A 15,595-nucleotide genomic window follows, 5' to 3' on the forward strand; every position below is an offset into this window, starting at 1 on the left:
GTTTGTTTAGCCTGGAGGAGGCTCGGGGTGGACCTCTTTGCTCTCTACGAGCACCTGAAAGGAAGTTGTAGGGAGGTGGGGGCTAGTCTCTTCCAACATACCTACAGTAAGAGGAGTAGAGGAAATGACCTTAAGCTGAGACAGGAGATTCAAATTAGATATTAAAACAAAGATTTCTCTCTTAGGGTAGTCAGGCATTGGAATAGGTTGCCCATGGATGTGGTGGAGTCACATCCCTGGAGGTGTTCAAGACACAACTGGATCTGGCACTGGGTGATGTGCTTTAGGGGTTACAGGGGCAGTGCTGGGTGGATGGTTGGACTTGATGACCTTAAAGGTTTCTTACAACCCTGACAATTCTATAATTCTATTTTTGCATCTGCTGGTTTATATGCACCTACATTGATGAAAGGACAGACTGATGTAATTCCCTACAAAAAGCAATGCATAACTCATAGAAGAGAGTTACTGAATTATTTAAATAGCTCAGCAAATACAATTAACTGCCAAGAATAGACTAAACTATTCTTGCTTCCGTAAAAAAAAAGTAAAAATCATTTTGCTGAAGTAATAAACCAAATTACCAATTCTTTTTGTGGATAAAAATTACTTTGAATTAAAATTCACCCTTGGATGATGATATCTGTCTTCATGATTCTTCAGCAAATGTTTTTACATTGAGGCTGCCTAAGGGCCTTCACAACACTTCAGAGCACAGCACTGTACAACTGTGACATGGCAATGATTGCAAAACATGTCTGTGAAGACATTTGGTAATAAGGTACTCTGTGCTCCATCAACTTACAGAAATCACTCTTAGCAACAGTAGACTAGACACAGAAATCCACTGCCACCACTTCGGTGCCAGAATAATCAGATTCATGCAAAGATGCTCCCTTTTGTTCTCACTGCTTGCCTCCAAGATTAGGTTCATTGTTCTGGACCTGGAAAGGTGGAAGTTTCCTTTTCCTCCAGCACAACTGCAGTATCAATTCAGGATCCAGATGAAAAATGATGGCATATACTAAATAAGACTTTAAAAAGCGACAGCTGCTTTTCCAGAACCCTGCAAGTTAAACAAAGCTTAGCAAGTTTTTTTTTTTCTTTTTTTCTTTATTTTGTTCTTAGCACTAAGAAGACAAATTAATGTTGTTATTATAATCCTACTCCCCAAGGTCTTCCTATGTCTAAAACTTGCAATGTCAATAAATCCCATAAAATCACATTAACAATGGAGTGTAAATGGCATCATTTTCTATTAGCACAAACACATCAGAGAGCAGTGACTTTATTCTCCATGTAATGTGCACAAATAAATAAGTACATACACAGAGACATATGCAACATCAGATTGTTAAACTTTATTAACCAGTAGCCTTGCAACATGAATATTTTGACTTATGCATCTAAAATTGACTTGCCACTTGTGCAGTAGGTAAAGTTCACTTAGAAGAAGAAAACACTCATGAAACCTGCACAGCAGATGGGCCTCTCTTAACTCAGCTGCAGACATGCACATTCTCCCTAGGCTCAGCCTCTCCCTAATTTCTGTTTAGGATATGATTCCAAGATTCCTTGCCACAACAATCTATGCAAAAGCAGTGACACAGAACTTGGACAGACTCTCAGAGAAACATCTCAGCCTTCTGTCCCTACTCTTCCTTTACTTTATGGTTTGCGCTTGGATTGCATTTCCTCAGAGAGGTTGCAACGAGTATCTTCTTTGTTGCCATAAGCAACTTCTAGACCCAGAAGCCTTTACATCCATCTCAAATGTTCTCATCATATGGGACTTTACCACGCTTGTCACCACTATCAGTATATATTCCAGAAGACTAAAGCTTCTTTTCAGTGTCCTAGGAGAAGTGTCTGTCAGGCAGGAGCAGGGGCCACCCCACTGCCCTTTGTGAAAGGGAAGTACCAAGTAAAATAGGGAACTGGGGAGAAGAGACGCTCAAAACAGCTAAGGGAAGTCATGAATCCCAGAAAGCACAGGGAGAGATGAACTAAAAGTGAGTGGTTAGCCAAAAAAATGAGGATAAGGCAGGGAAGGGAGGGGGAGGAACAACGGATGGACACTTACATTGCACAAAAAGAGGACCTGTAGCTAGAAGAGGGAAAAAACAGGTGTTGGGCAATGGAAAGACACAAACATATTGGACAGGAATCTGGGAGATGTATGAAAGAACTGGTTAAGACAAGCAGAATAGGATAAAGAAATGGTGAGTAGAGTAGGATGAAGTCCCTAGGGAAGCAGACCAAGTATGTGAGAAGACTCGGAGGGTGGGCTAAGGAGCGAAAGTGTGGCTTAATGAGCAAGTTAAAAGCACTTGGGAGTATATTTTGCCTATTTTATTGTAACTACCTTTAAGGATGATGCGGGACCATAAAATAAAGCAGATTGCAAATTTATTTTTAGCTGAGGTTAGGAATGGGACAAGGAATTAAAGGAAAGAACCACTTTCACAGCTAAGAAAGTGAACATTGCAGAGGGGGAGGGAATGACATTTTGTCCTGGTTTCTACCTCTGATTTCCTATTATGCTAATTAAGTAATTTAAATTGTCAGGGGTTGTCATTAACTCTAGGTTCTTCATTTTCTGAGGACCTGACTTGGAAGTCCTAAGGTTAATACACAAAAACACTGAACAGTCTCAGCTACAACCAAAGCTGATAAAAAAATCATGCCTTTTACTCAGTATCTAATACCAGTTACTCTGAAAAAATGCAGTCCTTGCTGTCTCAGAGAGGGCATCCAAAATTAATTGATACTTGAGGTGTTAGTTTTCCTGTGCTTCAGTGGAACAAGTTTGCTTCAATAAACTTCCTCTGGCTTGGGTGTTACTCTGCTTTTGGAAATGCTTATATACTTACTAACTTAGGAAATTATATGGGACACTTCACAAGTTAAAAACCTGCTTCTCATGGGGTCTTCATAGTGACCTGCACGCGTGCCTCCAAACACACCCTGTCAAAGAGCTGAAAACTGTTCCTTAAATGAACACCCCTCTTTTCTGCACTGAGTTATGAAAAGGGATCGTAAAAGAGAGTGCTGGGTCAGTTAATTATAGGTTGCTATAATGCTTATATGCAACAGGGTCAAATTTAAAGGCATATGGGCAAACTTGAATTTATTACTGCACACTCATGTGAATTTAGTTATCCATACGTTCTTTTGTGTCTTTTGAGTGTGCACATGTGTGTATGCACCTATGCTTGGGGAGTGTAAATCTACATATGTGAGCAAGAGAACTCTAATTCTGCATTAATTAAAACGGCTTTTTTTAGTCTTCCAGCAGAAATTAACACACACCAAAAAAAATTAATCATTATTTTAGGTCTGAAGAACCTTTTAATCAAGTGTGAGACGAGATAAAATTATAGATGTGCTGTAGCCACTTACAACATTAGAGAAAAGGCTATGTTTGCCTTGCTCAGTTTCAAAGAAAACAGAAAATTTCTAAAGGAGATTAAAAAAAAAATCCACACCAAAAATCCTAAACAAACAAAAAAACCCAGGGTGCAGTCCTCTTCAACTTCCAGTCTGTTGTCAAGCCAGGGGGGTCAAGGCAGATTCCCAGGTTGCAGGATTTAGAATAAAATAACTGAAACTTGGAGGTGAAAATGAAATACAGCTGTTCTTACAAAGGTACAACCCCAATCAGGTATTAAGCTCTCTCTTTTCCTTGAAATACAAAATAATCTGTGTACTGTACAGGTGCATAATCACATTGCTTGACAGCTCCTGAAAGCTAGGATTGCTCTTATCCCTCTATATTTGTAAATCATATTCTAGGCTGGAGTCCTCTCCTTAGCATTTGTGAAAGTGAAGTGATTTGAAAACCTAACACATATCCCATTACTGCATATTCAAAAACAAAATAACAAAAGGGAAAATTAAAAAAAAAAAAAACTTTATGAAATTGTGCAAAGAACACAGAGAAGTTAGCAGAATTTTTTTACAGGCTCACCCACAAGAAAAATGTATTCCTGGATTAAAAATAAAGAAACTCACACTTGTCCTTGTTTTATGAAACCCAAGTTTAGCATCCTCTTTAGGATTAAGTAATATAGGTGTTATAAAGTGTAAGAACATTCCAGTGGGCTGTGGTGGGATAATCTGCCTCGCATAAATCTCCTTTTGATGACACAGCGATTGTCTAAATGTAGTATGTTTTCCAAATTCTTATTACTTCTCATGAGACTAGATTGTCTCTTTTTTTTTTTTTTTTTTTTTTTTTGTATTCCATACATATCTCCTTTTTTTCTATTACAGACCTTGATGTGTGGTGAAGGCTGACCTAGCAATGCTTTCAGTGCACTGTGAACCTAAAGCCAACCAAACCAATACAGTGTTACCAATAAAGCAAACCAATTACCAAACCAATAAAGCAAACCAATACAGTGTTACCTCAGTCCCTGCAGTCAGCTCACAAATCTCTGCTGCTCCAAGCAGCTTTTTAGCTCCTCTAAAAAGCAGTAGTGCAAAATGACTGCCATTCCTAACAGATTCTCTGTTACAGCCTGTTAACCATGTGGTCAGTGATACTGAAGTCTCCACTTGAGTCTATTAGCAAAGCCTGATACAGCAACCTATTCACAGCGGGGAAGAGATCCATCCCAAAAGTCTAGAGGTGTAAGAGCACAATCAGTGGAGCAAAGGAAGGAAACCTTTTTAGCACCCAAAGCTGGGTGGAAAATGGAAGCCTACATCAAGTAGTGTTAACTGAACCCTGAGATGGCAGTAAAAGGTCCATATAGCAATCCAGTACCTATACAAGACTTACTAAGACATGTCTTATTTCTTGCAATCAGATTCTTGACATAAATATAAACTCAGTAAGTCTCAGCAGCTTGTCATTCCTAATTTACAAGGCTAATAATAACAAGGGGATTTTTAGTGAAGCATGAATTTTTTGAGCTCTCTAGTCTCAGCACATCTGTCCCTGCTCTCCTGCCAATCCAACCATCTTGGCAAAAGTAATACAGCACTGTCAAGAAAAAGGAACAGAGAAGGAGCATATAAAGTTACTCCACTTAGTTTCAGCAGCAGCAAGTTGAAGCACAGACAAGCACAAATAGATGGGATGTTCAGACAACCATGGCCATGGTTCCTGTAGTAAGGAGCTTGCTCAGCCTCAGCACATCAGCACCTTGAGGCGAATGGTGCCTGGGGAATGCACTGAGTCCTCATTAAGCCGCCAAAAACAGGCACAGAGTCACAGGGTCTCGTTCTTGCTTAGAATGTGATTTTATTGCCTCCTTCTGTCTGTCGCTCAAGGCAACTGTCTTCCTCGCCTGCTCATAAAACTGGGCCAGCTTGCTAGGGAGCAGCAAAGTAACACTCAGCTTTGAGTTACTATTTCACCAGATGATGTAACTCTACACAGGAATCTTTTCATTTCTGCATGAAAGATGAGATGCTGGTCAACTTACAAACCCTTAAACCTTGATTTTTGACCTGATCTTAAAACTTTGCCTTCCTAGCTCCTGAAAATAGTTACTGGTTTGGAATGAAGACAATAGCAAGGTGGCACATGCAGCCCCTACCAGAACCAGGCTGTAAATATCTGAGGAGAACTGATGAGTATTTTAGGTATATACCACAGTGCCTGTATTTTAGTGCACGGCAAAACACTTTACTTGAAATATACAAATAAAACCCCTCAACTCTTGGTATAGGTTTTCCAAAAGTGCCAGCTATAGGTATGCCTTCAAACAGAAATACTGAGCCTGTCTTCACTGACAGCAGTGAGACTGAAATTGAACTACTACCAAGTGCTTTTGCACACCCCACAATATATATTGAAGTATTAGAACATATATGAGCAAGAACTTAAATTTAGCTTGCAGACAAGAGTAAGTGTTTCTCATAGTTAAGTCTGCATTACAACACTACCTGTAGCATATCATTCAGGTTACTTCCCAAGCTCTTCAACATAGTAGAAGTGATCTGTAATGGTCATTTTTAGACAACTTGACTCAGAAAGCTGGTTCTAATTTGCAAACCCTTCTCATCCTTATCATGCTGGGTTTAAGCCAAACTACTTGGTGCACTTTTTACTGACCACAATAGATGAGAATAAGGACTACTGAACTGCTCTTCCTACCTTCAGTATCTTACCATTTTCTATGGGACTACTTAAGAAATAAAGCACTAATCTATTTGAGTTACAGCAGGATCAGACCATCAGGAATAACTAGACTTCACTCATGTGTTTTACCAAGGAATTAATTCTGTAGCTCCATTTAAATGTAACTCAACTTGGAGCAAATAAGCACAGAAGGATAGCCGAGAAACATTACGTTGAAAGGGAAAAAAACATACACCAAGTACATATGTACAAAGATTCCCTGCTACTATGCAGATTTATTGTTTCTCAGGATCAAGCCATATTTATAGGAAGTGATTACAGAATTACAGATCTGTTTTTACTCCTGTTTGACACAAGGAGACTTCCTGCACTAACTTTAATGACAGATGCTGTAGATCTGCTGCAAGTACAATAAAGTCAGGGTGAAAGTTTGGGGATCATGCCTTCAGGCAATGCTCTACCATCTTCCACAGGACAAGAACCTCTGCCCAGGCAGCTTCCACATAACTATTGCGGGGACTCAAATACAGACACTGATTTTAACATATCACTTCTAAATGAACAATTTAAAAAACATGTTATTCAGTATGAAACAGGGTCATTTTGATGTATGCTTATAACGACCACAGAAGAACCCTAAACATGATTTTTATTTTGGTTTGCATAATGTTTTTTTATATTAATTTTCTGAATTAACAAAATAAGTATTTTTAATTTGAGAAAAGCTACTAACTAATCTCCTGAGTTCACCCAGAGAGCTTTCATACTGAAAAAGTCTCAGGTAAAGCAATAAATTAGTTTCTCTGTAGTAATTTCTTTATCCTCTCCATTTCATCCTCACTGTACTTCATTCCTAGCATTTTATATTCACAGGTGCTAAAGCTTAGGACATTGAGCCCCAAACACAAACAGATTTAAGCCGGGCAGCAAAAGAGATTACTACTCTGAGGCATCTGTCCATTTCAGCTTGCACAGAGGTGGCAGCTACCGTGACAGGAAGCTGAGTCATGCATAAAGGCAATCCAGTGTACAGATCAAAACAGTAATATAGATCAGCACAGGTTCTGAGCTGCACAGAGGCAGCCTGCAAGCTGCACGGACTACCTGCTTCATATGCAACACAGCTATGCCTGCCACCAGCACCGCATCAGCCAGGCAACAAACAGAGAGGGTGAACAGCTGGAAGTGATACGCCTGGTCCCATTTCATTCAGCCTGGGTTCATGAAACAAGATATTCAGTTAAAAGCTGATATTGTTGTCAATGCTGTCAAAGACAAAATTTCAAAAGAATTCAAATTATGCAAACTCAAGTTTTCAACTTAGTAAAGATGACTGCCAAAAAGAGTCTTAAAAACCACTGCATTATGGCTGGCATGGTAAAGAGGTAGATCAATGAGCCTCATCTTCCAAAGAAGCTGTCTGAGAAAATGATGATAACACTAAGGTAGCAGCAATACGAAGTGATAGTCTCTGCACCCTTACCAGGAGCTGCTTCCACAAACATATTCCTACCCAAGAACTGCTTAGTAGTTTATGCAGGAGAAGCAAAGGAGATGGCCCAGCTGAGAGTTAGTCTCAGCAAAGTACATAAGATGTAACTCAGCCCACACTATAAATCATTGCCTTAGTGCACTCATTGATTGTCTGCAGCCTCAAGGAGCTGCTTTTCATCTCAGTATTAGAGAAATTACCTGTTCATGACACCAGCCAGAAAAAGGCACGCCTAAGCATATTGGCCACACAAAGGCTAAGGGAAGTGCAGATAAGACCAAAAGTCTTGTAGGCAGTGACACATATGTAGCCTCATTTCCTAGGGAATTGCATCTCATGACTGTCAAATTTTTAAACCGAATTATAACAAAGCTTCAGTCTTGTCTTAAACAGAGCATCAGAGAATCCAGAGAGAATATAAATATGCATGTTTACCATGACAGGCTTCAAGTGAGATTAGCTCCTTATTGGACACTGCTGAATCCTAGAGGAATACATTTGGATTAAAAGTGGGGTTTTTACAATTCCTGGACATTCAGTTCCCAACAGTCCCACAACCCTTCTGCCCAATGCTGACATTTCAATATTAATGGCTGAAATATACACTGCATATTTTTCCTTTTTGCACATAAGCACATTCTCTCCTGCCCAGCTATGTTCACAGAATTTAGAGGAATGTTCTTTCTTTGAGAACTAATATCTGAAAATATACACCTCTGTTTCATTTCTTTACACTCAGCCCAAAATTTATGGGGTGCAGAACTAACAAAGCAACAGCAAGTAAACAGCACCAAATTTACTCCCTTATACTCACATACAAATACATGCGGGATGCAATTCTACATAAGCCATATTTCTTTAAGAAATCAGGATTTTTTTAACAAATCTGCTCATCAGTACTTAAGGAACCCATCTGGCTGTCACTTTCGTTTCTGAAACAGAGCTGAGTAGTTTGCTTTCGCCTACTTTAGTAGCATTGCCTCCGCGAAAGCCAGCTCAGGCTCCCCTACTGCTGCCATAGCGGGCAACTCGTCCGGCGGGGACCACGGCAGCGCAGGGAGTAACGCAACCGAGTACACGTCTTAAATACTGCGTTTAAAAACATAGTAAGACTGTTTCGTGTACATTGTACATACTGTATTATATATCTGGAAACAAACAAATCAGCTTTGTATCACTTACACCACATAAAATGTATAAATACCACCCGCGTTAAAGACTTTTGTCTCCAGCCTTTCGAACAAGGACAAACACCTGCAGAGTGTTTGACAAATCCCTCTGCCGAAGTCTCCATTCTCCCTACTAGAAGGGATTCCCACAGCCAACAGACACATCGGGCCGTCTGCAGCCCCGTGCCCACCCCTCTTTTGCCCCCCCAGCCCCTCCTCTCCGCCGTGCTGCCATGCCCCTGCCTGCCCGCCCCTCCCGAGGAGGTTTCTAAACTCCTCGGCTCGCCCAGCGCCCACCGCCCGCTGGGGCTGGGGCCGCCGCTCTGCTCCGCACCGCCCCGCGCCGCCGCCCTCCAGCGGGGACCGGCCCGCCGCCCACGCCCGCCCCCGCGCTCGGCGGAGCCGCGGCCCGACCCCGCCGCCCTCCTGAATATTTCATCGGCGCTGCCCAACGGGATGCCCCGCCACTGACTGCTGCAAAGGGACCGCATCCCGCCGGCGGCGCGTCTCATTGCTTCCTGTCTCTTTCATTCTTCAAGCAGCAGCTTTTCATTTATTCCGATAAATAAATAACTGATTAAAAGCAAAGGAAAGAAAAAAGCAGCAAGAGCATCTCTCTTTTGTATCTGAGCAGGCGGGACTCCTGTGCAGATTACGGAACACAACACGAGAAGGGCTCTGAACTCTTCCGAGTCCAAAGGATGAGCCGGCAGCAGTTTTCCTATAAAAATCCGATCCCGGGGCTGTGATACGCTCGGAGGAGCGAAGGCGCCGTCAGCCTCACCGCAGGCGTCTCCGCTTTGGACACCGCAAACCCTCGCTGGCGGAGGGGGAACCAGAGCGACTCGCCGGCCAGACCGCGCTCCCGGCGCGCAGCCTCCCGCCGCTCTCCGTGGTGGCCGTGGCCGGCCGGGCGGCGCTGGGGGTCCGGCTGCCGCCGCGGGGCCGCCGTCGCGCCGCAGCCCCTGCCGCGCCCGGCACCGCTCCGCCGCAAACTTTTCTGCCCGCGCCCTCCTCGCCGCCGGCCGCCGCAAGGGAGCGGCGCGGGGGCGGCCGGCGCATCGTCTCCTCGCTCCCCTCGCGCTCCGGCGCCGGGCGGCGGCCACAGCCCCGGCCGCACCGCCGCCGCGGAGGCAGGCGGCGGCCCCGGGCAGCCCGAGCGTCCGTATGGCCGCTGCCCTTCAGCCGGTGGCGAGAGCTGCCGGCGCCGCCGCGGCGCTCCGGGGACTGCTCTGAGCCGGCGGCTCGCCCTGCGGGATGTGGCCGGCCGGGGCGGGCGGCAGGGTGCCCTGCCCGCGGGACGCGGCGCTGCGGCGGGCGGCGTTCTCCGGCAACCTCTCTGCGCTGCCGTCCCACCTGGTGCCAAGCGGCAGGAGCGTCCGCGTCTTCATCAGCGCCAACCCCGAAGGTAACCGCGGCTGCCGCGCCCGCCCCGCAGCTCCCCCTGCCGCCCGCAGCGCCCGCGCCGCTCCCCGGCCCCGCTCCGCCGCCGCTGCTCCCGGGCACCCCTGCTCGAGGGGCCGGGACCGGCTCCTGCCCCTCTCCGCAGCGGACGGCCGGGGCCCCTCCGTCCGTCCGGGCGCCGTGGGGTGCCGGGCCGGGCCGGGTGCGGGCGGTGTGGGGCGCGGGGCGAGGCGGCAGCGGGGTTGTGGGGTGGGCTTTGCCGGGTGTGGGTGTACGAGCTCGGAGGGGGGTTCGGAGGCACCGGGTTACGTCGCTCCTTAAGTTTTACGTTTGTAAATGACACCCCTGAAAGGCACCGGGGCGCGGGGTATCCTCTCATTTTTGCGCTGTCGGAGCTGCAGGGCACAGCGGGATCTGGAGACACGGAAACGGGCTGCCTTCTAGCGAAGGGGAGGCTTTTCAGGGGGGATGTTTTGAAGGGCTCTCCTGGGGGGTCTGATTAATAAGAGTTTCTGGTAGATTAATACCACAGTGAAAGCAGGTCTTAGCCGGCTGAGGCTACAGCTAAGGTGATCCTTTGATCCCGGCTGTACTCTGCTTCTAAGGAAGCGTGCCTTGAAACCTGCAGTTTTAGCTTAATAAAGTCGTGGTCGTATACCCAGTATCTGAATTAATTAGGCATCCTGCTGTTTAAAGCCTATTTTTAAAATTACCCTTTGATTCGAGGAATTTGCATACATTCAGGAGGTGTCATTCCCACTTGTAAGATAGGAGTTGGTGAAGCATATTCCCAACTGAAGCACGGAAATAATAAATTAAGCGTTCACACTTATGACGTTACTTGTCTGTAAAAAATTAGCCCACTGTATTCACAATTATCTTTCACACCACCACCCACCACCTTCCCCCCAACACTTCTAATTCAACAATACTGTCACCTTTTATGCAAACATCAGAGATCTGAAAATCATGCCTGAAACGACAAAATAGTTTGAACTTTGAAGTGAAAATTATCTTGGCACAAATACTTACGGGAGTATGAGAAATAGTGCTCACAAGCAAAAAAAACTGGGAGTAGTGCTTGCTGCTTTGAAGAACTCCCACACCTCTAGCACTTCTTACTTGCTTTCAACACAAGGAAACTCTCTGGTTTCATATTCAACAGCCCTGTTTGTTTAGAAAGATGACCTTCTTTAAGGAGGGCATGAAAATGTTTGCAGTTTTTTGCTGCAATCCAAGCAAAGAGATATAAAAATAGTGATAATTGAAAAAAAAAATCTATTTTGCCCTGAAAGAAAATTACTGTGGATTTTTAGAAAAACTGAAACTCTGAAAGAAAATGACTGTGGATCATTAGAAATGGATTTCTGCCAGCATTGCCTTAACTGGGAAGCTGCTGATGCCTCTGCATTTGATGTGAATGGCATTTAGGGTAGCTTGTTATGTTAGCTAGTTATTTGCTAAAATAGAAAACTCACTAAACTCATTCTGAAAGTTGAGATTTAAAGCCATATATATCCATTTCCAGGATTTTACCCTGGAATTGTAATTTGAAAATATCAGCTTTAAAAAAATCCCAACACTGAAAGAAAGCTACTCAAACATTTTAGGATTATTTACATTATCTTTCTTGTAGTCTCACATGGTCACAATGATTAACACTCCTCATGCCAAATATTTTATCTGTGACATTGCTCCTGCTTTTAAAAATTATTTAAAAATTTAAAATTTAAAAATTTCAGAGTGGCTACAGGTTTTGTTTATGTACATTTAAGGACTCTCAATGACAAGAAACAACCACTACTATTTATTGGTGATAGCACTGTTGTTGAAGTATGACTTTTGAAAAAGGAAACATAGATAAACACGATATTAGCCTATAATGGGGTTTAGACATCATGTGGTAAAGCATTTTGAAATAGAGCTGTTGTTGGTAAAAGACTTGAAAAAGTTCACTGTGCAAAAATTCTGGATGAAAATGTTGAAGTATTCCTACTCAGTAAACCTTTTAACACATTCAACTACAATTTATATTTGCATGACTAAGGCCTCCCTTGTTAATTTTCAGCATATCACTATGGTTTATACCCATTCTTCTTGATGCAGAGCATTTCTGAAAAGGGCAGTGAGCCCCCAGACTCACAGAGGTAGACTTGAACTGTGGTGTCAGAGAAGCATATGGATTAATCCTGCTAGCAGTCACAAGAAAAATTTATCTACCACTGAAAGTGTATAAACTTCAAAGAAGTTTTCTTGAATTACATTTAGTAAGTGTGTAGGGGAGAACTCTGGTAATCAGTGTCCGGTCTGTTCTTTATAAACATACTTCAGTTTGACTGAAATGAATTATGTTTTTATTATGCAAGTATGAAAGTGGTTATTTGAAAAATTTCTTAACTAGAAGTCCCTAAAAAGAACAACTGGAGCCAGTGAGCATGGGTAGTAGGAGTAAGATTGCTTCATTTTGCAGTTTTGTTTCCTGGAGGAAATCTTGTAGATAAATGAAACTGTATTTTCCCCTAGTAGTTAGCAGCATTGTCTTGCTCAAGTTGTTGATATCAATTGATCCATCTTCATATCACTGAAAATGACCAGATCTTTAGAAACATGGAAGCTGTTCTATTATTTGAATACAAATAAATCTGTTTTCACATTTCACTAGATATAAGCAATCAGAAATATTTTGAATATGCATTTAAATAGGCATTTTGGTGAAGAGAGGTTGAACATCTTTATTGGTTTTGGTTTTCTCAAGGTATTTTCATTACTTCAAAGTGATAAGAAAAGTAAGTCATTTTTGCCTTATTGTAATGAGTGCTTTACTGTTCCATGTAGCAGTCTGTGCACTGTTAACAGCAAGTCAGTTAATGACAGTTTCTCTGCTACTCAGTAGTGCCTGTGTAGATGCCTGCCATTAACATACAGTTCATGTGAAAAACAACAGGTATAAACTCCCATATGATTCCATTACACGAAACTGTGGTATTAGCCCTATATAGGTTTAGAACAGTCCAATGATTCTTGTCACTGCTTCAAACAGAAAATCATTTTTGTTGCAAAGTTGGCTGTTTCAAGAAGTTACGTGATGGTGTAAGGAAGTATTATGAGCTCTCGTTGAAAATGGTTCCTAAAATGGAGTTAGGAATTTGTCTTGAAAATGAAATCCAGTGAATTGAAACAAGCTGTCAAAACTCTGAACATTTTAAATCCTATTGGTTCTTCTGAAAGTGGGGAAATCAGCCCTTTGCTAGTTTGACTTAGTCTTGTTATTGTTTCAATTAGTTAAGACATGGATAATTTTTTTTTTTACTCTGAGCTCTTGGAGTTTTAGTTGTGAAGATGCCTTAGTAATCAGTAGAAACAAATGAATGCACTGACAAGGGACATGTATAAAACCAAATCCTACACACAGGTGGTTCTACTGCAGACAGGATAATAATACCTTTATATAGAACCTGATGTGTCCTGGCACAGGTGGTGTTAGCCAGCCTGATCTCAAAGTCTAAACAGGGTTGTACCTAGCACTTCACACGGTAAGGATGATCCCTTTCCTAGCCATTCTTTCAGCTACATACTGCACTCTCCTTTGAGCAGCACCCTTGCATACTTCCTAAGTTCCAGCAATGGATTGCTGGACAGTTAATAGTTTTTAGCCATTTTTAGCCTATTAATATCCTCTGTTGTACAAACAAACATCTTTGATGAGATCATGAACGAGCTTTGTTTTAACAGCCCTGTTTAATTCCTCATGGTTTCTGTCTCCAGTACCCATTCTTTAAAACTATTAAACCAACTACTAGTTTTGACATGATTAACAATCTTAAGTATGAAGTCCTATGCATACATACAGAAATATAGAATTAAGATCTTTTTCTGTTAGAAGATACCACTGATATTACCACCACTTTAATGATTCCATTGTACAAGCACAGTATAAAATCAACCTGTACAGCTGGAACTTCACCAGCTTCCCCATGAATTGCCAGAGTGAGATTTCCTTGTTTTATGCTAGTGAATGACTGAGTTTTCTTGATTTACTATTCAGTTTTTCACCTTAGTTCATTTCCATTGACATGCATCATCCAGAAAATTGTATTAATTTGAAAAACACTCAGTTGGAGTGACGTATAAGTGTTCAATGCCAAATTTACTTATATTCTCGTGATATGTAAAGCAAAATTGCCACCAGCAGTTAGTTGTGTCAACTAGAGAAGAATTAAATACTGACTGTAGAAACAGGTCTTACCAGTGTTTTCATTTGGACCTGTTGTTGTAGGCTACTTTGCAGGAATTACATGTGTTTTTATCTAAGTTTAGGTACATGTGAAAGAAAAAAAAGTCATGTGAATTTGTAGTTTAGAACATGATGGTAGATAAAACAGATGAAGAATTATGATTGCTTTATTTACAAAGTTATTGCTATATGTGATAAGAGAAAGGCATAATCTGGCATTCTTAGCATGTTCAAGGTCTGTTGTATTATTTTTACCAGAAATATTGTTTTCCTTAAGGAAAATCTAATTGAGGAAATGTTAAAGTGGAAGGATATTCAAAAGCCAGAATAATGCTTAGTTAATGATGGTCCATTCTGACCAGTCCCAAAATACCATATGGTGTCCCTACTTGGATACGTTACATGAAGATCTTTTTATAAAGACAATTTTATATAATCTGAGTGGAATTTATTCCTTAGCTAAAGAAAACCACAGATGTTCAAGTGTATGAAATTGCAAAGGAGGTGTTGCGGAGATGTGGAGACAAATAACTCCAGGACTTTTTTTGTGCTAAGTGTTAGTTCTGGTTACCTAATTTTGTACCTATTTATGGTTTTGTGTGACGCACATCACTGTAGTGTTTAAGAGTCAAAAACCAAGCTACACTTTGGGGGGGTGGGGAGGAAAGGAGTTCAGTAGTTTTAAAGTATTTCAGAGTCTAGGGGAGAAAAATCATTAAAGTATCCAGGTTTGGTGTAAACCTTGACTTGAAATATGTCTTATTTCAGGAGGTCCAGAGGTTAGAGATACCAACAGTTTATTAAGTTGGAAAGCAACCTGTCATTTTAAGTACTTCTGCTCCTATCATTTTCTCTTTTTTCTTGTGCTATGAAACAACTTCAGTGTTGGGGTGGTTGAACAAAAAGCAAGATCTGACCCTTCCTTGAGACTGTATGACCAAGTCTTACGTAGGCTTTAACTTTTTTTGCAAGGCAGAACCAGCCAGTACAAGAGGTTTTTTTACTAAGTAGATCCTCAAGCCTTTGTTGCTGTTATACTTTCACACAGATAAACTTGAAAAACTGTAATAATCTGACAATCTGTGTGAAAAGAACCACTCTTCATGTCCTCCTGTTCTTCATGTGGGTTGTCTGCTAATGTAGCCTGTGGACTTGGCTAAGGATTTCCTCTAAATGTACCAAATATGCAAATGGAAACACTG

At 42.1% G+C, this 15,595-nt stretch overlaps 1 protein-coding gene across 1 annotated transcript in view; it reads left to right on the forward strand.

Annotated features, from left to right (window-relative positions):
* Positions 1 to 9,130: 9,130 nt before the first annotated feature.
* NWD2 (NACHT and WD repeat domain containing 2) overlaps positions 9,131 to 15,595 on the forward strand; it is a 52,922-nt gene continuing 46,457 nt past the window's right edge. Inside the window, exons 1-2 of the mRNA XM_068188845.1 lie at positions 9,131 to 9,680; positions 9,718 to 10,163. Coding sequence (XP_068044946.1) covers positions 10,013 to 10,163 — 151 coding nt within the window. The 5' untranslated portion in view covers positions 9,131 to 9,680; positions 9,718 to 10,012. The remainder of the gene's footprint in view (positions 9,681 to 9,717; positions 10,164 to 15,595) is intronic.

This window comes from Anomalospiza imberbis, chromosome 4, assembly GCF_031753505.1.
Source record: "Anomalospiza imberbis isolate Cuckoo-Finch-1a 21T00152 chromosome 4, ASM3175350v1, whole genome shotgun sequence".
In the NCBI taxonomy this organism is placed as follows: Eukaryota; Metazoa; Chordata; class Aves; order Passeriformes; family Viduidae; genus Anomalospiza; species Anomalospiza imberbis.